General features: G+C 62.8%; 2 protein-coding genes across 2 annotated transcripts; one reads left to right on the top strand and one right to left on the bottom strand.

Annotated features, from left to right (window-relative positions):
- Nucleotides 1-234: 234 nt before the first annotated feature.
- On the top strand, nucleotides 235-13,000 carry EPOR (erythropoietin receptor; the record flags this gene model as incomplete). The annotated part of the gene is made up of 7 exons (XM_084227457.1): nucleotides 235-336; nucleotides 2,020-2,613; nucleotides 4,809-4,960; nucleotides 5,954-6,107; nucleotides 7,282-7,369; nucleotides 8,838-8,925; nucleotides 11,908-13,000. Coding segments are annotated over 7 exons (1,550 nt in total), but the record flags the coding sequence as incomplete, so codon positions are not given.
- SWSAP1 (SWIM-type zinc finger 7 associated protein 1) lies at nucleotides 12,859-17,960 on the bottom strand (the record flags this gene model as incomplete). The annotated part of the gene is made up of 4 exons (XM_084227456.1): nucleotides 12,859-12,872; nucleotides 15,558-15,804; nucleotides 16,327-16,461; nucleotides 17,709-17,960. 4 exons carry the CDS (start codon nucleotides 17,958-17,960, stop codon nucleotides 12,859-12,861), a joined length of 648 nt encoding a protein of 215 aa, XP_084083582.1.
- Nucleotides 17,961-23,342: the final 5,382 nt, after the last annotated feature.

Raw genomic sequence — 23,342 nt, 5'->3', positions numbered from 1 at the left:
ACCACTGAGTGACCCTGAGTGACCACTGACCCCTCACTGCCCCCCCCGCCCCCGTCCCTGCTTCTGGGACAGCCCCGGGGCACCGAACCGGCCCGGTACCGGCTGCAGTACAGGCTGGAGTGAGTGACCACTGAGTGACCACTGACCCCTGAGTGACCCTGAGTGACCCTGAGTGACCCTGAGTGACCCCTGACCCCTCACTGCCCCCCCCCGCCCCCGTCACTGACCCCTGAGTGACCCCTGACCCCTCACTGCCCCCCCCTGCCCCCGTCCCTGCTTCTGGGACAGCCCCGGGGCACCGGAACCGGCCCGGTACCGGCTGCAGTACCGCCTGGAGTGAGTGACCACTGACCCTGAGTGACCACTGAGTGACCCTGAGTGACCACTGAGTGACCCCTGAGTGACCACTGAGTGACCACTGACCCCTGAGTGACCACTGAGTGACCACTGACCCCTGAGTGACCCTGAGTGACCACTGACCCCCCTGATCCCCCCCTGCCCCCGTCCCTGAACCGGCCCGGTACCGGCTGCAGTACCGCCTGGAGTGAGTGACCACTGAGTGACCACTGAGTGACCACTGAGTGACCACTGACCCCTGAGTGACCACTGACCCCTGAGTGACCCACTGCCCCCCCTGATCCCCCCCTGCCCCCGTCCCATGCTTCTGGGACAGCCCCCGGGCCACCGGAACCGGCCCAGTACCGGCTGCAGTACCGCCTGGATGTGAGTGACCACTGAGTGACCACTGAGTGACCCTGAGTGACCACTGACCCCTGAGTGACCCTGAGTGACCACTGAGTGACCCTGAGTGACCCTGAGTGACCACTGAGTGACCACTGCCCCCCCTGAGTGACCCTGAGTGACCCTGAGTGACCACTGAGTGACCCTGAGTGACCCCTGAGTGACCACTGACCCCTGAGTGACCCTGAGTGACCCTGAGTGACCACTGAGTGACCACTGCCCCCTGAGTGACCCCAGACCCCTGAGTGACCCCTGAGTGACCCCTGACTGACCCCTGACCTCTCTGTCCCCCCAGGCAGGACCCGTGGCAGGAGTGTCCCCTCAGTGCCACCGCGCTGTCCCCAGCCCTGGGGGGTGGGTTGTGTCCCTAGTTCCTGGTGTGAGTCAAGTGACCCCTGAGTGACCCCTGACCCCTGAGTGACCACTGACCCCTGAGTGACCCCTGACTGACCCCTGACTGACCCCTGTCCCCTCTCTGTCCCCCCACAGGCAGGACCCGTGGCAGGAGTGTCCCCTCAGTGCCACCGCGCTGTCCCCAGTGGGGGTGGTCCCTGAGTGACCCCTGACCCCTGACTGACCCCTGACTGACCCCTGTCCCCTCTCTGTCCCCTCTGTCCCCCCTTACAGGCAGGACCCGTGGCAGGAGTGTCCCCTCAGTGCCACCGCGCTGTCCCCGGCCCTGGGGGGGGGTGGTGTGTCCCTGAGTGACCCCTGAGTGACCCCTGAGTGACCCCTGACTGACCCCTGACTGACCCCTGTCCCTCTCTGTCCCCTCTCTGTCCCCCCACAGGCAGGACCCGTGGCAGGAGTGTCCCCTCAGTGCCACCGCGCTGTCCCCGGCCCTGGGGGGGGGTGTGTCCCTAAGTGACCCCTGAGTGACCCCTGACCCCTGACTGACCCCTGACCCCTGACTGACCCCTGACTGACCCCTGTCCCCTCTCTGTCCCCTCTGTCCCCGCAGGCAGGACCCGTGGCAGGAGTGTCCCCTCAGTGCCACCGCGCTGTCCCCGGCCCTGGGAGGGGTGGGTGGTCCCTGAGTGACCCCTGAGTGACCCCTGACCCCTGACTGACCGCTGTCCCCTCTCTGTCCCCTCTCTGTCCCCCCACAGGCAGGACCCGTGGCAGGAGTGTCCCCTCAGTGCCACCGCGCTGTCCCCGGCCCTGGGGGGGGGGTGTGTCCCTGAGTGACCCCTGACTGACCCCTGACCCCTGAGTGACCCCTGACTGACCGCTGTCCCCTCTCTGTCCCCTCTCTGTCCCCTCTGTCCCCCCTTACAGGCAGGACCCGTGGCAGGAGTGTCCCCTCAGTGCCACCGCGCTGTCCCCGGCCCTGGGGGGGGGGTCCCGTTTTTGGTGCTCGCTCCCCCCGGCCGCCACCGTCACCTTCGTGCCCCTCGAGCTGCGCGTGCTGCCCGGGACCCCCCCCCGCGACCCCCCCCGGGACCCCCCCCGGGACCGCCGAGAGACCCCCTGGGATCCCCTCCGGGACCACCGAGAGACCCCCCGGGACCACCGGGACCACCGGGACCACCGAGAGACTCCCCGGGATCCCCCCCGGGACCACCCCCAAAACCTCCGGGACCACCGAGACCACCGGGACCACCGAGAGACCCCCTGGGACCCCCCCCGGGACCACCGAGACCGCCGAGAGACACCCCGGGACCACCGAGAGACCCACCGGGATCCCCCCCGGGACCACCGGGACCCCCGGGACCACCGAGAGACCCCCCGGGATCCCCCCCGGGACCACCGGGACCCCCGGGACCACCGGGACCCCCCCCAAACCCCCCGGGACCCCCCCCGGGCGCCCCCCGGGGCAGGCGGAGCCCCCTCCCCCCCTGTTCCAGCGCACGATCTTCATCGACCAAGTCGGTACGGGGGGGCTGGGGGGATTTGGGGGGGATTTGGGGGGGATTTGGGGGGGATTTGGGGGGTTTGGAGGGGAATTTGGGGGGGATTTGGGGGGATTTTGGGGGGATTTGGGGGATTTTGGGGGAGATTTTGGGGATTTTGGGGGGATTTGGAATTTGGGGGGAAATTTGGGGGATTTGGGGGGATTTGGGGGGGGTTTTAGGGGGGATTTTAAGATTTTGGGGGGATTTTGGGAGGTTTGGGGGGGATTTGGGGGGGATTTGGGGGGAAATTTGGGGGATTTGGGGGGAAATTTGGGGGATTTGGGGGGATTTGGGGGATTTTAGGGGGGATTTTGAGATTTTGGGGGGATTTTGGGAGGTTTGGGGGGGATTTGGGGGCGGATTTGGGGGGAATTTGGGGGGATTTGGGGGGTTTGGGGGGGAATTTGGGGAGGATTTTGGGGGCTCAGTGCTTTGGGAGGGGTACTGGGGGGGTTTGGGGGGATTTGGGGGGAAATTTGGGGGATTCGGGGGAAATTTGGGGGGGATTTGGGGGATTTTGGGGAGATTTTGGGGGGATTTTGGGAGGTTTCGGGGTGATTTGGGGGGATTTGGGGGGGATTTGGGGGGGATTTGGGGGGATTTTATGGGATTTTAGGAGGGATTTTGAGATTTTGGGGGGATTATGGGAGGTTTGGGGGGGAATTTGGGGAGGATTTGGGGGGAAATTTGGGGATTTGGGGTAGATTTGTAGGGATTTTGGGGGGATTTGGGGGAGATTTCGGGGATTTTGGGGGGATTTTAGGGGGGATTTTGAGATTTTGGGGGGATTTTGGGGGGGATTTGGGGGGGATTTGGGGGGATTTGGGGGGGAATTTGGGGAGGATTTTGGGGGCTCAGTGCTTTGGGAGGGGTACTGGGGGTATTTGGGGGAAATTTGGGGGGAAATTTGGGGGATTTGGGGGAAATTTGGGGGGATTTGGGGGATTTTGGGGGGATTTTTGGGGTGAATTCGGGATTTTGGGGGTAAATTTGGGGGGTTTTGGGGTATATTTGTGATTTTTGGGGTAAATTTGGTATTTTTTGGGGTGAAATCGGGAATTTTTTTGTAAATTTGGGGGGGTTTTAGGTAAATTCTGGATTTTTGGGGGGTAAATTCGGGGATTTTTGGGGTAAACTCGGGATGTTTTGGGTCAATTCGGGGTTGGGGGTCTCCCGTCGCTGCCGGGATTTTTTGGGGGTGCCCCCCTGACCCCGCCCCTCCCCCAGTGCTGCCGGGGCCCCCCCAGAACGTGTCGGTGTCGGCGGGGGGGGATTTTGGGGTAAATTCGGGATTTTTTGGGTTGAATTTGTGATTTTCGGGGTAAATTCGGGGGGTTTTGGGGTAAATTCGGGATTTTTCAGGGTAAATTCTGTGATTTTTGGGGTAAATTCGGGATTTTTGGGGTAAATTCGGGATTTTCGGGGTAAATTCTGTGATTTTTGGGGTAAATTCTGGATTTTTTGGCTTGAATTTGTGATTTTTCGGGGTAAATTTGGTATTTTTTGGGGTGAAATCGGGAATTTTTTTGTAAATTTGGGGGGGTTTTAGGTAAATTCTGGATTTTTGGGGGGTAAATTCGGGGATTTTTGGGGTAAACTCGGGATGTTTTGGGTCAATTCGGGGTTGGGGGTCTCCCGTCGCTGCCGGGATTTTTTGGGGGTGCCCCCCTGACCCCGCCCCTCCCCCAGTGCTGCCGGGGCCCCCCCAGAACGTGTCGGTGTCGGCGGGGGGGGATTTTGGGGTAAATTCGGGATTTTTTGGGTTGAATTTGTGATTTTCGGGGTAAATTCGGGGGGTTTTGGGGTAAATTCGGGATTTTTCAGGGTAAATTCTGTGATTTTTGGGGTAAATTCGGGATTTTTGGGGTAAATTCGGGATTTTCGGGGTAAATTCTGTGATTTTTGGGGTAAATTCTGGATTTTTTGGCTTGAATTTGTGATTTTTCGGGGTAAATTTGGGACTTTTGGGGTAAATTCGGGATTTTTTGGGGTAAATTCGGGATTTTGGGGGGTAAATTCGGGATTTTTGGGGGTAAATTCGGGATTTTTGGGGTAAAATCGGATTTTTTTTAAATAAATTCGGGGATTTTGGGGGTAAATTCGGGGTTGGGGGGCTGCCATCGCTGCCGGGATTTTTTGGGGGTGCCCCCCTGACCCCGCCCGTCCCCCCAGTGCTGCCGGGGCCCCCCCAGAACGTGTCGGTGTCGGCGGGGGGGGCGCGGGGGGAGCTGTGCGTGCGCTGGGCCCCTCCCCCCGGGCCCTACCTGCACTCCAGCCTGCTCTTCGAGCTGGCCCTCAGCCCCCCGGGGGGACCCCCAAAAACGGTGAGTTGGGGTCCCCTGGGGGGGTTGGGGGGGTTTGGGGGGGCCCTGTGGGGGGTTTGGGGTCATTTGGGGGCGATTTGGGGTCCTTGGGGGGGTTTGGGGGGGCCCTGGGTGGGGTTTGGGGTCATTTGGGGGCGATTTGGGGGGGCCCTGGGGGGGTTTGGGGTCATTTGGGGGCGATTTGGGGTCCTTGGGGGGGTTTGGGGGGGCCCTGGGTGGGGTTTGGGGTCATTTGGGGGCGATTTGGGGTCCTTGGGGGGGTTTGGGGGGGCCCTGGGTGGGGTTTGGGGTCATTTGGGGGCGATTTGGAGGCGATTTGGGGTCCCCTGGGGAGGTTTGGGGCGATTTGGGGGCGATTTGGGGTCCCTGGGGGCGGTTTGGGGGGGCCCTGGGGGGTTTGGGGGGCCCTGGGGGGGTTTGGGGGGGCTTGGGGGGGCCCTGGGGGGGGGTTGGGTTCATTTGGGGGCGATTTGGGGGCGATTTGGGGTCCCCTGGGGGCGATTTGGGGGGGCCCTGGGGGGGTTTGGGGTCCCTTGTGGGGATTTGGGGGGCCCTGGGGGGGTTTGGGGGGGGGCTGGGGGGGGGTTGGGGTCATTTGGGGGCGATTTGGGGTCCCCTGGGGGGTTTGGGGGGGTTTGGGGGGGGCCTGGGGTCATTTGGGGGCGATTTGGGGTCCCCTGGGGCGATTTGGGGCGGCCCTGTGGGGCTTCGGGTCCCTTGGGGGGCGATTTGGGGGATTTGGGGTCCCCTGGGGGGTTTTGGGGTCCCTTTTGTGGTTTTTGGGGTCCCTTTGGGGTTTTTGGGGTCCCTGACCCCCTGTCCCCCCTGTCCCTGTCCCCAGGTGGGGGTCCCGGCGGGCTCCGGGCCAGCACCCCCTGATCGGGGCTTTTAGGGTCCCTTTTTGGGGTTTTGGGGTCCCTTTTTGTGGTTTTTGGGGGTCCCTTTGGGGTGTTCGGGGTCCCTGACCCCCTGTCCCCCCTGTCCCTGTCCCAGGTGGGGGTCCCCGCGGGCCGGCGCGAGCAGGGGGTCGGGGGGCTCCGGGCCAGCACCCCCTACTCGGTCCGGGCCCGCGCCCGCCCCGACGGGCTCAGCTACGGCGGCTTCTGGAGCCCCTGGTCCGCCCCCGCCAGCGCCACCACCGGGCCCGGTGAGCGACACTGGGGACACTGAGGGGACAGCGGGGACAGGGAGGACAGGGGGGGGACGGGGGGGGGGACAGTGGGGTGAGAGTGGGGGACAGCGGGGGGGACAGCGGGGGGAGAGTGGGGGAGAGTGGGGGGACAGTGAGGGGACAGCGGGGGACAATGAGGGGACACTGAGGGGACGGGGGGGGACAATGAGGGGACAATGAGGGGACAGTGAGGGGACAGCGGGGGGAGAGTGGGGGGACAGTGAGGGGACAGTGGGGGGACAGCAGGGGACAGGGCGGGGACAGGGGGGGACAGTGAGGGGAGAGTGGGGAGGACAGGAGAGACACTGAGGGGACAGCGGGGGGAGAGTGAGGGGACACCCAGGGGACAGCGGGGGACAGAGGGGGGACAGTGAGGGGACAGGAGAGACACTGAGGGGACACTGAGGGGACAGGGGGGGGACAGTGAGGGGACAGTGAGGGGACAGGGGGGGACAGTGAGGGGACAGTGGGGGACACTGAGGGGACAGTTGGGGACAGCGGGGGGAGAGTGAGGGGACAGTGAGGGGAGAGTGAGGGGAGACTGAGGGGAGAGTGGGGGACAGCGGGGGGACAGCGGGGACAGTGGGGGGACAGTGAGGGGACACCCAGGGGACAGTGTGGGGACAGCGGGGGGACAGTGAGGGGACAGTGAGGGGACACCCAGGGGACAGTGTGGGGACAGCGGGGGGACAGTGAGGGGACAGCGGGGGGGACAGCGGGGGGACAGAGGAGACACTGAGGGGACACTGAGGGGCTGGGGGACAATAAGGGGACACCGAGGGGACGGGGGGACACTGGGAGGACACGGGGACACCGAGAGGACACTGAGGGGCTTGGGGACATTGAGGGGACACTGAGGGGACAGGGGGGACACTGGGGATTTGGGGACACTGAGGGGGATTTGGGGACACTTGAGAGACGCGGGGTGACCCGGAGGGGACACAGGGACATGAGGGGGACTTGGGGACACGAAGGGACAACAGGCGGTACTGGGAGGGACTGGGATGGACTGGGGGGACTGGGAGGGACTGGGATGGACTGGGAGGGACTGGGAGGGACTGGGGGGTCCCTGACCCGATGTCCCCCCGTGTCCCCCCGTGTCCCCCTCCTGTCCCCCCGATGTCCCCCCCGATGTCCCCCGTGTCCCCAGAGCTGGACGCGGTGACCCTGGGGCTCTCCTGCCTGCTGGTGCTGCTGCTGCTGGGACTGGGAGCGCTGGGACTGCTGGGACACCGCCGGTACTGGGAGCACTGGGAGCACTGGGGGGACTGGGAGGGACTGGGGGGACTGGGGGGACTGGGGATACTGGGAGGGACTGGGGGGACTGGGATGGACTGGGAATGGGACTGGGATATACTGGGAATGGGACTGGGAGCGCTGGGACTGCTGGGGCACCGCCGGTACTGGGAGCACTGGGAGGGACTGGGCGGGACTGGGATGGACGGGGGGGGACTGGGATATACTGGGAGGGACTGGGATGGACTGGGAGCGCTGGGACTGCTGGGGCACCGCCGGTACTGGGAGCACTGGGAGCACTGGGGGGGACTGGGGGGACTGGGAGGGACTGGGGGGGACTGGGGGGGACTGGGGATACTGGGATGGACTGGGAGGGACTGGGAGCGCTGGGACTGCTGGGGCACCGCCGGTACTGGGAGCACTGGGAGCACTGGGGGGACTGGGAGGGACTGGGAGGGAACTGGGGATACTGGGAGGGACTGGGGGGGACTGGGATATACTGGGAGGGACTGGGAGGGACTGGGAGCACTGGGAGCGCTGGGGCACCGCTGGTACTGGGGGGATTTGGGGTCTCTGTAGGATTTGGGGGGCTCTATAGGATCGGGGGGGCTCTATAGGATTTTGGGGGGGCTCTATAGGATCGGGGGGGCTCTATAGGATTTTGGAGGTGCTCTATAGGATTTGGGGGTGCCCTATCGGATATTGGGGTCCCCCAGGACGCTTCGGGCCAAGCTGTGGCTGGGAGCAGGGGGCTCTGTAGGATTTGGGGGCTCTATGGGGTCTCTATAGGGTCTGGGGGCTCTATAGGATTTTGGGAGGGCTCTATGGGGTCTATAGGATTTGGGGGGTTCTGTAGGATTTGGGGGGGCTCTATAGGATTTTGGGGGTGCCCTATGGGGTCTGTAGGATGTTGGGGTCCCCCAGGACGCTGCGGGCCAAGCTGTGGCTGGGAGCAGGGGGGCTCTGTAGGGTTTGGGGGCTCTGTAGGGTTTGGGGGCTCTATGGGGTCTCTATAGGATCTGGGGGTTCTATAGGATTTTGGGGGGGCTCTATAGGGTCGGGGGGGTTCTATAGGATTTTGGGGGTGCCCTATAAGATTTTGGGGTCCCCCAGGACGCTGCGGGCCAAGCTGTGGCTGGGCTCTGTAGGATTTGGGGGCTCTATGGGCTCTCTATAGGATTGAGGGCTCTATAGGATTTTGGGGGGGCTCTATAGGGTCGAGGGGGCTCTATAGGATTTTGGGGGTGCCCTATGGGGTCTGTAGGATTTTGGGGTCCCCCAGGACCCTGCGGGCCAAGCTGTGGCTGGGCTCTGTAGGATTTGGGGTCTCTGTAGGGTTTGGGGGCTCTATGGGGTCTCTATAGGATCTGGGGGTTCTATAGGATTTTGGGGGGGCTCTATAGGGTCGGGGGGGCTCTATAGGATTTTGGGGGTGCCCTATGGGGTCTGTAGGATTTTGGGGTCCCCCAGGACGCTGCGGGCCAAGCTGTGGCCGCCGGTGCCGGGCCCCGAGCGCGAGTTCGAGGGGCTCTTCAGCAGCTACGGCGGAAACTTCCAGGTGAGCCCGCGGGGTTCGGGGGATTTGGGGGATTTTGGGGTTTTTTGGGGTTTTGGGGGTTTGGGGGTTTTGGGTTTCTGGGGGTTTGGGTTTTTGGGGTTTTTTTGGGATTTTTGGAGCTTTTTTGGGGGGCTTTTGGAGCTTTTTAGGGGGTTTTGGGGGGGGTTGGGGTTTTTGGGGTTTTGGGGAATTTTGGGGTTTTGGAGTTTTTTGGGGTTTTTGGGGTTTTGGGGTTTTGGGGTTTTTGGGGTTTTTTGGGATTTTTGGAGCTTTTTTGGGGGGGCTTTTGGAGCTTTTTTGGGGGGGCTTTTGGAGCTTTTAGGGGGTTTTGGGTTTTTTTTGGGGGGGTTGGGGTTTTTAGGGTTTTGGGGAATTTTGGGGTTTTGGAGTTTTTTGGGGTTTTGGGGTTTTGGGGGGTTTTGGGGAATTTTGGGGTTTTGGAGTTTTTGGGGGTTTTTGGGGTTTGGGGGTTTTTGGGGTTTTGGGGGTGTTTGGGGTTTTGGGGTTTTTTGGGATTTTTTGAGCTTTTTGGGGGGGGCTTTTGGAGCTTTTTAGGGGGTTTTGGGGGTTTTTTTGGGGGGGGTTGGGGTTTTTAGGGTTTTGGGGAATTTTGGGGTTTTGGAGTTTTTTGGGGTTTTGGGTTTCTGGGGTTTTGGGGTTTTTTGGGATTTTTGGAGCTTTTTAGGGGGGCTTTTGGAGCTTTTTAGGGGGTTTGGGGTTTTTGGGAGGGGTTGGGGTTTTTGGGGTTTTGGGGGATTTTGGGGGATTTGGGGCTTTTGGGGTTTTGGGTTTCTGGGGTTTTGGGTTATGGGGTTTTTGGGGTTTTTTGGGATTTTTGGAGCTTTTTTGGGGGGGCTTTTAGAGCTTTTTAGGGGGGGCTTTTGTAGCTTTTTAGGGGCTTTTGGGGTTTTTTTTTGGGGGGGTTGGGGTTTTTAGAGTTTTGGGGAATTTTTGGGTTTTGGAGTTTTTTGGGGTTTTTGGGGTTTGGGGATTTTGGGGTTTTGGAGCTTTTTTGGATTTTTGGAGCTTTTTTGGGGGGCTTTTGGAGCTTTTTAGGGGGTTTTGGGGTTTTTTGGGGGGGTTTGGGGTTTTTGGGGTTTTGGGGAATTTTGGGGTTTTGGAGTTTTTTGGGGGTTTGGGGGTTTTTTGGGGGTTTTTGGGGTTTTTTTTGGGTTTTGGGGGTTTTTGGAGCTTTTTTGGGGGCTTTTGGAGCTTTTTAGGGGGTTTTGGGGTTTTGGGGAATTTTGGGGGTTTTGGAGTTTTTTGGGGGTTTTGGGGTTTTTGGGGTTTTGGGGGATATTTTGGGTGATTTTAGGGGATATTTAGGGGATATTTTGAGGATATTTGGGGTGAATTTAGGGGATATTTTTGGGACACTTTGGCTGATTTCAGGGGATATTTAGGGGATATTTCGGGGATATTTTGGGGATTTTTTTCAGGATATTTTGGGTGTATTTAGGGGATATTTTGGGGACCTTTTGGCTGATTTCAGGGGATATTTTTGGGGTATTTTGGGGATATTTTCCGTACATTTTGGGGATATTTTAAAGGATATTTTGGGATATTTTGGGTGTATTTAGGGGATATTTCGGGGACACTCTGGCTGATTTCAGGGGATATTTTGGGGATATTTTACAGGATATTTTGGGGGTATTTGGGGGATATTTTACAGGATATTTAGGGGATATTTTGGGGGTCTTTTGGCTGATTTCAGGGGATATTCTTGGGGTATTTTGGGGATATTTTACAGGATATTTTGGGGGATATTTAGGGGATATTTTGGGGACAGTTTTTGTGATATTTTAGGGGATATTTTACAGGATATTTTGGGTGTATTTAGGGGATATTTTTGGGGTATTTTGGGGATATTTTACAGATATTTTGGGTGTATTTAGGGGACATTTCGGGGACACTCTGGCTGATTTCAGGGGATATTTTTGGGATATTTTTTGGATATTTTCAGTACATTTAAGGGATATTTAGGGGATATTTCGGGGACACTCTGGCTGATTTCAGGGGATATTTTGGGTGTATTTTAGGGATATTTTGAGGATATTTGGGGTGAATTTAGGGGATATTTTAGGGACACTGTGGCTGATTTCAGGGGATATTTTGGGGGATATTTTTGGGGTATTTTGGGTGCATTTAGGGGATATTTCGGGGATATTTTAGGGATATTTTGGGTGTATTTAGGGGATATTTCGGGGACCTTTTGGCTGATTTCAGGGGATATTTTTGGGGTATTTTGGGATATTTTAGGGGATATTTTGGGTGTATTTAGGGGATATTTTGGGGACCTTTTGGCTGATTTCAGGGGATATTTTCCGTACATTTTGGGGATATTTTACAGGATATTTTGGGTGTCTTTAGGGGGTATTTAGGGGATATTTAGGGTGTATTTAGGGGATATTTTGGGGACACTTTGGGTGATTTCAGGGGGTATTTTGGGGATATTTCACAGGATATTTTGGGGGATATTTAGGGGATATTTTAGGGATAGTTTTTGTGATATTTTAGGGGATATTTTACAGGATATTTTGGGTGTATTTAGGGGATATTTTTGGGGTATTTTGGGGATATTTTCCAGATATTTTGGGTGTATTTAGGGGATATTTCGGGGCCACTCTGGCTGATTTCAGGGGACATTTTTGGGATATTTTTGGGCGTATTTTGGGGATATTTTAGGGGATATTTTGGGTGTATTTAGGGGACATTTCGGGGACACTCTGGCTGATTTCAGGGGATATTTTTGGGATATTTTTTGGATATTTTCAGTACATTTAAGGGATATTTAGGGGACATTTGGGGACACTCTGGCTGATTTCAGGGGATATTTTGGGTGTATTTTAGGGATATTTTCAGTACATTTAGGGGATATTTTAGAGGATATTTTGGGGACACTCTGGCTGATTTCAGGGGACATTTTGGGGGTGTTTCGGGGGTCTCTAACCCCCTCTCCCCCCTCTCCCCCTCCCTCCCCAGCTGTGGCTGTGCCAGAGCCCCGGCTCTCCCTGCGCCCCCCCCGCGCCCCCCTCCCCCCCCGCCGAGGCCGAGGACGCGGTGGAGGAGGTGGGGGGAGGGGCCCCGCTGGGGGGGGGAGGGGCTCAGGGAACGCCCCCTCCTCCGGAGCCGCCCCTCCCCCACCCCGAGACCCCTCCCCAAGGCCCCGCCCCCTCCTGTGGCCCCTCCCCCTCGCCCAGCTTCGAGTACACGCTGTTCGACCCCGGCTCCGCCCTGCTCTGCCCCTCCCCCCGCCCGCCAGGCCCCGCCCCCTACGCCAACCTGGCCCCGCCCAGCAAAGGGGAGGAGCCAAAATGGGCGGGACACGCCCCCCATTACGTCATCTGCTCCTGAGAGGGGGCGGGTGACGTCACTCCACGAGGAGAGGGGAGTGTGGGAATGATGACGTCATCGTGGAGCGGGCGGCGGCGCGGTGATGACGTCACGGCGGAGGGTGTGGCGTCGTACGGAAAGGACGGATGACGTCATCGCGGAAGGGAATCGTAATGACGTCACAAGCGGGCACGGCGACGTCATCGCGGAGGGGGCGTGGCTCTGTGACGTCACACGCAGAAGGGGCGATGACGTCACAACGGAGGGGGCAGGACGCGGTGACGTCATCGCGGAGGGGACGCGTCCGATGACGTCACACAGAACGGGCGGACGACGTCACGAGAGAGGGGACGCAACACGATGACGTCACAAAAGAGAGCAGTGACATCGTGACATCACAGTGACGTCACGCGCAGGAACGATGACGTCATCACGGAGGGGAACACGTCACGGTGACGTCACGACGGAGGGGATTTGTAAGAGTGACATCACAAGGACACAATGACGTCACAGCGGCATCACACGCAGGGAACCGGTGACGTCATCACGGAGGGGACGCGTCGCGGTGACGTCACGGAAGAGGGACGCGTTGCGGTGACGTCACACCGAAATGGCTGATGACGTCACAACGTTGCGGTGACATCACACGGACGGGATGGATGACGTCACCACGGAGGGGACACGTGACACGATGACGTCACACGGGGGGGGGCGTGGTGACGTCGTCACACAAGGACACGGAGGGGACACGTGACGCGGTGACGTCATCACAGAGGGGACACGTGACGCGGTGACGTCACACGGGGTCACGGTGACGTCACAGCGGCGGGAGGGGGAGGGGAGGCGGAATTGGGGCTGCTTTGGGTTTTTAATGATTTTTGTACAATAAAAACGACAGCGGGGCCAGCACGGCCAAACTGGGAACACTGGGAGGGACTGGGAGGGACTGGGAGGGACTGGAATGGACTGGGAATGGGACTGGGAGGGACTGGGAGGGACTGGGGGGACTGGGAGGGACTGGGGGGGACTGGGAGGGACTGGGAGGGACTGGGAGGGACTGGGAATGGGACTGGGAATGGGACTGGGAGGGACTGGGGGGACTGGGAGGGACTGGGGGGGACTGGGAGGGACTGGGAGGGACTGGGAGGGACTGGGATGGGACTGGGATGGGACTGGGATGGACTGGGAGGGACTGGGAGGGACTGGGAATGGACTGGGAGGGACTGGGAGGGACTGGGAATGGACTGGGAGGGACTGGGATGGACTGTGGGGGACTTGGGGGGGGGAGAATGGGGACACTGGTGGGAACTGGGAGCACTGGGAGCACTGGGAGCACTGGGACAGGACCTGGGGACACTCTGGGGACACTGTGGGTAACTGGGAGCACTGGGAGAACTGGGACGGGAGCCTGGGAACACTGGGGGGGCACTGGGGACACCCTGGGGACACTGGGGAGGCACTGTGGTGTAACTGGGAGCACTGGGAGCACTGGGACGGGCACTGGGGACACTCTGGGGACACTGTGGTGTAACTGGGAGCACTGGGAGCACTGGGACGGGCACTGGGGACACTCTGGGGACACTGTGGTGTAACTGGGAGCACTGGGAGCACTGGGAGGGGCACTGGGGACACTTTGGGGACACTGGGGGTGACTGGGAGCACTGGGACAGGACCTGGGGACACTCTGGGGACACTCTGGGGACACTGTGGTGTAACTGGGAGCACTGGGAGCACTGGGACAGGACCTGGGCACACCCTGGGGACACTTTGGGGACATTGGGGCCCTGCAGGGGTGGCCCAGGCGGGCCTGGGTGGGGGAGGGGCTGATAAGGCTTATCAGGAGCCCCCAGCTGGCCCCGGGTGGGGACACCTGGCACCGTGTCACCTCCTGGCACCGTGTCACCTCCTGGCACCGCCTTGGCACTGCCCACGTCCCTGGGGCCCGGCGGGGGGACAGGAAGGGGACAGGGATGGGGACAGGGACAGGGATGGGACAGGGATGGGACAGGGACAGGGACAGGGATGGGACAGGGAGGGGACAGGGACAGGGGATGGGACAGGGACAGGGACAGGGACAGGGACAGGGAGGGGACAGGGACAGGGAGGGGACAGGGACAGGGACAGGGATGGGGACAGGGACAGGGACAGGGAGGGGACAGGGACAGGGACAGGGATGGGGACAGGGACAGGGACAGGGATGGGGACAGGGACAGGGACAGGGAGGGGACAGGGACAGGGACACGGGACAGGGACAGGGAGGGGACAGGGAGGGGACAGGGACAGGGACAGGGAGGGGACAGGGAGGGGACAGGGACAGGGAGGGGACAGGGACAGGGAGGGGACAGGGAGGGGACAGGGACAGGGACAGGGACAGGGACAGGGAGGGGACAGGGAGGGGACAGGGACAGGGAGGGGACAGGGACAGGGAGGGGACAGGGATGGGGACAGGGACAGGGAGGGGACAGGGATGGGACAGGGAGGGGACAGGGAGGGGACAGGGAAGGGACACCGAGGCCGTGCCACCCGTCAGGTCCTTGTCACCAGTGACGGGGAGGTGACATCAGACATCTGTCACCAGTGACGGGGAGGGGACACTGAGCACGTGCCACCCACTGGGCCCTTGTCACCAGTGGGGGGGGTGACATCAGGACTGTGCCAGCAGAGACAGGGAGGGGACATCAGGGTGTCACCAGTGACGGGGAGGTGACATCAGGGATGTGCCACCAGTGACGGGGAGGTGACATCAGGGTGTCACCAGTGACGGGGAGGTGACATCAGGAGGCCACCAGTGACGGGGAGGTGACATCAGGGATGTGCCACCAATGACAGGGAGGGGACACCAAGGCTGTGCCACCCCCGGGGTGGCCGTGTCACCAGTGGGGGAGGTGACACCGGGTCCTTGTCACCCCCAGGGTGGCCATGTCACCAATGGGGGGGGTGACACTGAGTCCTTATCACCAGGGAGGTGACACCGGGTCCTTGTCACCCCCAGGGTGGCCATGTCACCAATGGGGGGGTGACACCAGGTCCGTGCCACCCCTGGGGTGGCCATGTCACCCATGGGATCCTTGTCACCAGTGGAGAGGTGACACCGGGTCCTTGTCACCCCCAGGGTGGCCATGTCACCAATGGGGGGGTGACACTGAGTCTTTATCACCAAGGAGGTGACAACGAGTCCGTGTCCCCGCAGGGGTGGCCGTGTCACATCCACTCCTCCTCGCCGCCGCTGTCCCCCTCGCTGTCCCCAGGGCTGTCCCCAGGGCTGTCCCCATCGCTGTCCCCAGGGCTGTCCCCATCACTGTCGCCGTCGCCGTCGCCGTGCCCGGGCTGGCCGAGGCGCAGCCGCCACCTCCGCGGGGCCATCCCGGGGCAGCGCAGCGTCACCCGCACGTCCCCGCGGTGGCCGTCCCCGCTGTCCCCCGCGCTGTCGCCGCCGCGGGCCGGGCTGAGGTGACACCGAGCGGGGAAGAAGCGGAGCAGCGTCCCCAGGACGTGCGGGGCGGGCGGGGGACAGCGCAGCGCGGCCACCACCTGCGGGGGGACACTCTGGGGACAGCGGGGGACGCGCGTCAGCTCCAGCAGCAGCGCGGCCAGGCGGGAGGGGACAGCGGGGGACAGCCCCGAGGGGCGGGAGGGGACAGCGGGGGACAGCCCCGAGTGGCGGGAGGGGACAGCGGGGGACAGCCCCGAGGGGCGGGAGGGGACAGCCGGGGACAGCCCCGAGGGGCGGGAGGGGACAGCGGGGGACAGCCCCGAGGGGCGGGAGGGGACAGCCGGGGACAGCCCCGAGTGGCGGGAGGGGACAGCCGGGGACAGCCCCGAGGGGCGGGAGGGGACAGCGGGGGACAGCCCCGAGTGGCGGGAGGGGACAGCGGGGGACAGCCCCGAGGGGCGGGAGGGGACAGCGGGGGACAGCCCCGAGTGGCGGGAGGGGACAGCCGGGGACAGCCCCGAGGGGCGGGAGGGGACAGCGGGGGACAGCCCCGCGGGGCGGGAGGGGACAGCCGGGGACAGCCCCGAGGGGCGGGAGGGGACAGCGGGGGACAGCCCCGAGGGGCGGGAGGGGACAGCGGGGGACAGCGCCAGGTACCGCTCCAGCCCGTCCACCAGCAGCAGCGACGGCGGCGGCGGCGGCGACAGCGACAGCGACAGCAGCTCGCGATAGAGCGACAGGCGCGTGCGGGGGTAGCGCAGCTGCAGGCGCTGGCGCGGGGACGGAGGGACAGACGGACAGAGGGACAGAGGGACAGAGGGACAGAGGGACAGAGGATAGAGGGATAGAGGGACAGAGGGATAGAGGGATAGAGGGACAGGAGGACAGGGGATAGAGGGACAGAGAGACAGGGGATAGAGGGACAGGGGGACAGGGGATAGAGGGACAGAGGGACAGGGGACAGAGGGACAGGGGACAGATGGACAGGGGACAGAGGGACAGGGGATAGAAGGACAGACGGACAGAGGAACAGGGGACAGATGGACAGGGGACAGAGGGACAGAGGGACAGGGGACAGAGGGACAGAAGGACAGGGGATAGAGGGACAGAGGGACAGGGGACAGAGGGACAGAAGGACAGGGGATAGAGGGACAGAGGGACAGGGGACAGACGGACAGAGGGGACGGGGGACAGAGGGACAGGGGATAGAGGGACAGGAGATAGAGGGACAGGGGGACAGGGGGGACAGAGGGACAGGAGGACAGGGAGACAGGGGACAGAGGGACAGGGGACAGAGTGACAGGAGATAGAGGGACAGAGGGACAGAGGGACAGGGGATAGAGGAACAGGGGGACAGAGGGACAGAGGGATAGAGGGATAGAGGGACAGGGGACAGAGGGACAGAGGGACAGGGGATAGAGGGACAGAGGGACAGACGGACAGGGAGGGACAGAGGGACAGAGGGACAGGGGATAGAGGGACAGAGGGACAGACGGACAGGGAGGGACAGTGGACAGGGAGGGACAGGGGACAGACGGACAGGGGGACAGAGGGATAGAGGGACAGCGGGACAGACGGACAGAGGGACAGACGGACAGGGGGACAGAGGGATAGAGGGACAGACGGACAGAGGGACAGACGGACAGAGGGACAGACGGACAGGGGGACAGAGGGGACAAGAGTCAGGCCGGACCCGCGATGCCTTTCTCGCCCCCACCACGAACGGCCGGCCCCAAACCACGCCCACACGCAGAGCCCCGCCCACAAGAGCTACAAACCCACGCCCTCCTCCAGGCCACGCCTATACATGAATATATTAACTCAAAGCCACGCCCACATGAACACGGCCCCCCACCTCATCGCGTCCCCTCAGCAAGCCCCGCCTCCCCCTCAGCGAGCCCCGCCCCTCCCGGCAATCTCCACCTCCCCCCAGCAAGCCCCGCCCCTCCGGCAATCTCCGCCTTCCCCTCAGCGGGCCCCGCCGGTTCCCGGTCCCCGGTCCCCGGTCCCCGCTCACCTGCAGGGCTCTCGGGTCGGTGCCGGGGCCTCCGGGCCCTCCCGGGAGCCGCGGGACGGCGTCGGGCGCCAGGAACAGCGCTCGGGGCCCGTCCGCGCCGCCCGCCAGCGCCGCCCGCAGCAGCAGCGAGGTGCGGCCCGAGCCCGCCGGGCCCAGCACCAGCACCGGCAGCGGCGGCAGCGGCGGCAGCGGCGCCTCCGAGCCTCGCCCCGGGGCCGCCGGGCCCAGCGCCCGCTCCAGCGCCGCCGCCATGGCCCGCGGGGCCGCCGCCGCGCTCAGCCAATCAGCTGCGCGCCTCGGCGGCGCTCAGCCAATCACAGCGCGGCTCACTCTCGCCGCGCGGCGGCTCGGCCAATCAGGGCAGCGCTGCCCTCAGAGGTGTTCCCGCCCACAGCGCTGGGCGCGAGTCTCTCGGCCAATCAGAGCAGAGCTGCCCTCAGCGCCGTTCCCGCCGCCGCGGCTCAGCCAATCAGAGCGCGGCTTGGCGTCAGCGCCGTTCCCTCCCTCAGCCGTCCGAGGGGGGCGTGGCCACGCGCTTAATGAGATGCGCGGCACCGCCCCTCTGGGGGGCTAAAAATGGGCGGGGCGAGCGCGGGGACACGCCCACCCCTGTGCGCGAGGGTCGCGGTTGTCACAAGGGGGGGACGGGGGGACCCCAAAGGTCACGGGAGGGTCACGAGGGTCACACAAGGGACCCCAAAGGTCACAGGGGGGTCACCATTGTCACCAAAGGTCACAGGAGGGTCACCTGAGGGTCCCCAAAGGTCACAGGAGGGTCACAAGGGTCCCCAAAGGTCACCTGAGGGTCACCTGAGGGTCCCCAAAGGTCACAGGAGGGTCACAAGGGTCACCAAAGGTCATTTAGGGTCACACGAGTGTCCCCGAGGGCCACCTGAGGCTCTGCCGTGGATCCCCAAGGGCCACCCCAGTGTCCCCAAGTCACACGAGTGTCCCCAAAGGCCCCCCAGTGTCCCCAAAGGCCACACAAGAGTCCCATAAGTCACACAAGTGTCCCCAAGGGTCACACGAGCGTCCCCAAATGCCACTTGAGTGTTCCCAAAGGCCACGCAGGGGTCCCACAAGTCACAGGAGTGTCCCCAAAAGCCACCCCAGTGTCCCCAAAGGCCACCCCAGTGTCCCCAAAGGCCACCCCCATGTCACCAAGGGTCAGCTGAGTGTCCCCAAAGGCCACACAGCGGTCCCACAAGTCACACGAGTGTCCCCAAAGGCCACCCCAGTGTCCCCAAAGGCCACACAAGAGTCCCATAAGTCACACAAGTGTCCCCAAGGGTCACACGAGCGTCCCCAAATGCCACTTGAGTGTCCCCAAAGGCCACACAGGGGTCTCACAAGTCACAGAAGTGTCCCCCAAAAGCCACCCCAGTGTCCCCAAAGGCCACCCCAGTGTCACCAAAGGCCACCCCCGTGTCACCAAGGGTCACCCGAGGCTCTCCCGGCTCTTCCCGGGGCTCCCCGAGTGTCCCCAAGTGTCCCCGGGGGGGTCCCTGGGTGTCACTTATGGGGGTCCCATATGGGGGTCCCTTTGGGGGGGTCCCTGGGGTCCCTGAGTGTCCCCAAGTGTCCCCAGGGGGGTCCCTGGGTGTCCCTTATGGGGGTCCCATAGGGGGGTCCCGGGGGTCCCTGGGGGTTCCTGAGTGTCCCCGAGTGTCCCCAAGGGGGGTCCCGGGGGGGTCCCTGGGGGTTCCTGAGTGTCCCCAGGGGATCCCCGGGGGGGTCCTGGGGGGGTGTCCCGAGTGGGGGGTCCTGGGGGTCCCTTGGGGGGGGTTCCCTTGGGGTCTCCAAGTGTCCCCGAGTGTCCCTGGGGGGTCCGGGGGGGTCCAGGGGAGGGTCCTGGGATGGGGAGGGGGTCCCTGAGTGGGAAGGGTGGGGGGGTCTCCTTGGGGGTCCCTTGTGGGGCTCCCTGGGGGTCCCCGAGTGTCCCCAGGGGGGTCCCTGGGGGTTCCCGAGTGTCCCAGGGTGGGGGGGGGGGACCCGGATGGGGTGGGGGTCCTTGGGGGTCCCTTGGAGGGGTCCCGGGGGGGTCTCAGGGGGGTCCCGGGGGGTCCCGGGAGGGTCTCAGGGGGTCCCGGGGGGTTCCCGGGGGGTTCCCGGGGGGTCTCAGGGGTCCCTTGTGGGGGTCTCAGGGGGTCCCCGGGGTTCCCGAGCGTCCCCGGGGGATCCTCGGGCCGGTCCCGAGTGTCCCCGAGTGTCCCCAGGGGATTCCCGGGGGGTCCCGGGGGGGGTCTCAGGGGGTCCCGGGGGGGTCTCTGGGGGTCCCGGGGGGGTCTCAGGGGGGTCTCAGGGGGTCCCGGGGGGTCTCAGGGGGTCTCTGGGGGTCCCGGGCGGATCTCAGGGGTCCCGGGGGGTCTCAGGGGGTCCCCGGGGTTCCCGAGCGTCCCCGGGGGATCCTCGGGCGGGTCCCGAGTGTCCCCGAGTGTCCCCAGGGGATTCCCGGGGGGTTCCCGGGGGGTCTCTGGGGGTCCGGGGGGGATCTCAGGGGTCCCGGGGGGTCTCAGGGGGTCCCCGGGGTTCCCGAGCGTCCCCGGGGGATCCTCGGGTGGCTCCCGAGTGTCCCCGAGTGTCCCCAGGGGATTCCCGGGGGGTTCCCGGGGTTCTGCGGCCTCGCCGGGGATGTTGAGGGGGGTCCCTGGGGTGGGGGGGGGTCCCGGGGGGTCCCGGGGGGTCCCGGGGGGTCCCGGGGGGTCCCGGGGGTCCCGAGGGCCGGGGGCGTCCCCTCGGCTCCGCGTATTCTCCAGCAATAACAGCGCGGCCGGAGGGATCCGTGTTACGGCCCGAGAATACCCGGGGCCGCGGGGGCCGGAGCGGGGGGACCCCGGGGGGAGCGGGGGGACCCCGGGGGGAGCGGGGGGAGCGGGGGGAACGGGGGGACCCCGGGGGGAACGGGGGGACACCGGGGGGAACGGGGGGGGAGCCCGGAAAGGGAACGGGGGAGAATGGGGGGACGGGGAGAATGGGGGGGACCCCGGGAGGGAACGGGGGGAAACGGGGGGAACGGGGGGAGCCCGGGGGGAGCGGGGGGAGCCCGGGGGGACCCCGGGAGGGAACGGGGGGGGAGCCCGGAAGGGAACGGGGGAGAATGGGGGGACGGGGGAACGGGGGGACCCCGGAAAGGGAACGGGGGAGACCCCGGGAGGGAACGGGGGGGGCGAGGGGAATGGGGGGACCCCGGGAGGGAACGGGGGGACCCCGGAAAGGGAACGGGGGAGACCCCGGGAGGGAACGGGGGGGAATGGGGAACGGGGGGACCCCGGAAAGGGAACGGGGGAATGGGGGGGACCCCGGGAGGTCACGGGGGGAGCCCGGAAAGGGAACGGGGGGGAACGGGGGGGACCCCGGGAGGGAACGGGGGGACGGGGGGACCCCGGAGGGGAACGGGGAGCTCGGGGGAATTCGGGGGTCTGGGGGGGATTTTGGGTCTGGGGGATTTTGGGTCTGGGGGTGTTCAGGATTTGGGCGGGGTCCCGGAGTTGGGGGCGGGGTCCCGGAATTGGGGGCGGGGTCCCGGAATTGGGGGCGGGGTTCCGGAGTTGGGGGCGGGGTCCCGGCAGTGGCGGCCCCGCCCCTTTCAGCACCGCGGAGAGCTCCACCCCCCAGTGCCGTCTATAGGGGATCTATAGGGGATCGATAGGGGATCGATAGGGGATCGATAGGGGATCGATAGGGGTCAGTGTGGATCTATAGGGGTCTGTGGGGATCCATAGGGGTCTGTGGGGGATCTATAGGGAATCTATAGGGGTCTATGGGGGCCTATAGGGGTCTGTGGGGATCTATGGGGGATCTATAGGGGATCCATAGGGGTCTATAGGGGATCTATAGGGGATCTCTAGGGGTCTGTGGGGATCCATAGGGGTCTGTGGGGATCTATGGGGGATCTATAGGGGTCTGTGGGGGCCTATAGGGGTCTGTGGGGATCTATAGGGGATCTATAGGGGTCTGTGGGGATCTATAGGGGTCCATAGGGGATCTATAGGGGATCGATAGGGGATCTATAGGAGTCTGTGGGGGCCTATAGAGGTCTGTGGGGATCTATAGGGGATCTATAGGGGTCTGTGGGGATCTATAGGGGTCCATAGGGGATCTATAGGGGATCGATAGGGGATCTATAGGGGTCTGTGGGGATCTATAGGGGATCTATAGGGGATCCATAGGGGTCTATAGGGGATCTATGGTGGTCTATAGGGGCCTATAGGGGTATATAGAGGTCTATGGTGGTCTATAGGGGCCTATAGGGGCCTATAGGGGTCTATGGTGGTCTATAGGGGCCTATAGGGGTCTGTAGGTGTCTATAGGGGATCTATAGGGATCTATGGTGGTCTATAGGGGATCTATAGGGGCCTATAGGAGTCTGTAGGGGTCTATAGTGTCTATAGGGGTCCATAGGGGCCTATAGGGGTCTATAGGGGTCTGTAGGGGTCTATGGAAGTCTATAGGGGCCTATAGGGGTCTATGGGGGTCCATAAGGGTCTATAGGGGATCTATAGGGGTCTATAGGGGCCTATGCGGGTCTATAGGGGTCTATAGGGGTCTATGGGGGTCTATAGGGGCCTATAGGGGTCTTTAGGGGTATATAGGGGTCTATAGGGGCCTATAGGGGTCTATGGTGGTCTGTAGGGGTCTATAGGGGCCCATAGGGGTCTATGATGGTCTATAGGGGCCTACAGGTGTCTATAGGGGTCTATAGGGGTCTATGGGGGTCTATAGGGGATCTTTAGGGGTCTATGGGGGTCTATAGGGGACCATAGGGGTCTGTGGTGGTCGATAGGGGTCTATAGGAGTCTGTAGGTGTCTATAGGGGCCCATAGGGGTCTCTGGTGGTCTATAGGGGTCTATAGGGGTCTATAGGGGTCTATAGGGGTCTATAGGGGTCTATAGGGGCCTACGGGTGTCTATGGTGGTCTATAGGGGTCTATGGTGGTCTATAGGGGTCTATAGAGATCTATAGGGCCCTATAGGGGTCTGTAGGTATCTATAAGTGTCTATAGGGGTCTATAGGGGCCTATAGGGGTCTATAGGTGTCTATAGGGGCCTACAGGTGTCTATAGGGGTCCATAGGTGTCTATAGGGGTCCATAGGGCCCTATAGGGCTCCATAGGTGCCGGCCAGGCCCGGGGTGTCCTCTATAGGGTCTCTCCCCCATAATTCCCACCCATGGGGATCCCCCCGCCCCCCTTTAGGGCCTGCCCCTAAATCATCCATAGGAACCCCCCCAAAATCCCCCCAAAATCCCCCAAAATCCCCAAAAATCTCCCCGAATCCCCCCCAAAATCCCCTAAAATCCTCCAAAACCTCACCAAGATCCCCAAAAATTCGCCAAAATCCCCCAAATCCCCCAAAGCCTCACCAGCATCCCCCCCAAATTTCCCCCAAAAATCCCCCCAAGCCCCCCCCCCGAATTAATCAAAATCCCCACAAATCCCCCCAAAGAATCCCTCCCGGATTTACCAAAATCTCCCCCAAATTCACCAAGATCCCCCCAAAAATCCCCTCGAATCCCCCCCGAAATTCACCCCAAAATCTCCCGAATTTACAGAAACGCCCCAAAATTCATCCGGAATTCCCCAAAATCCCCAAATTCCCCCCAAAATTCCCCCCCCGCCCCCCCCCCCACTCACC

This window comes from Fringilla coelebs (assembly GCF_963513975.1).
Source record: "Fringilla coelebs genome assembly, contig: SCAFFOLD_428, whole genome shotgun sequence".
Classification (NCBI taxonomy): Eukaryota; Metazoa; Chordata; class Aves; order Passeriformes; family Fringillidae; genus Fringilla; species Fringilla coelebs.
This window is presented reverse-complemented; position numbering and strand designations above follow the sequence as displayed.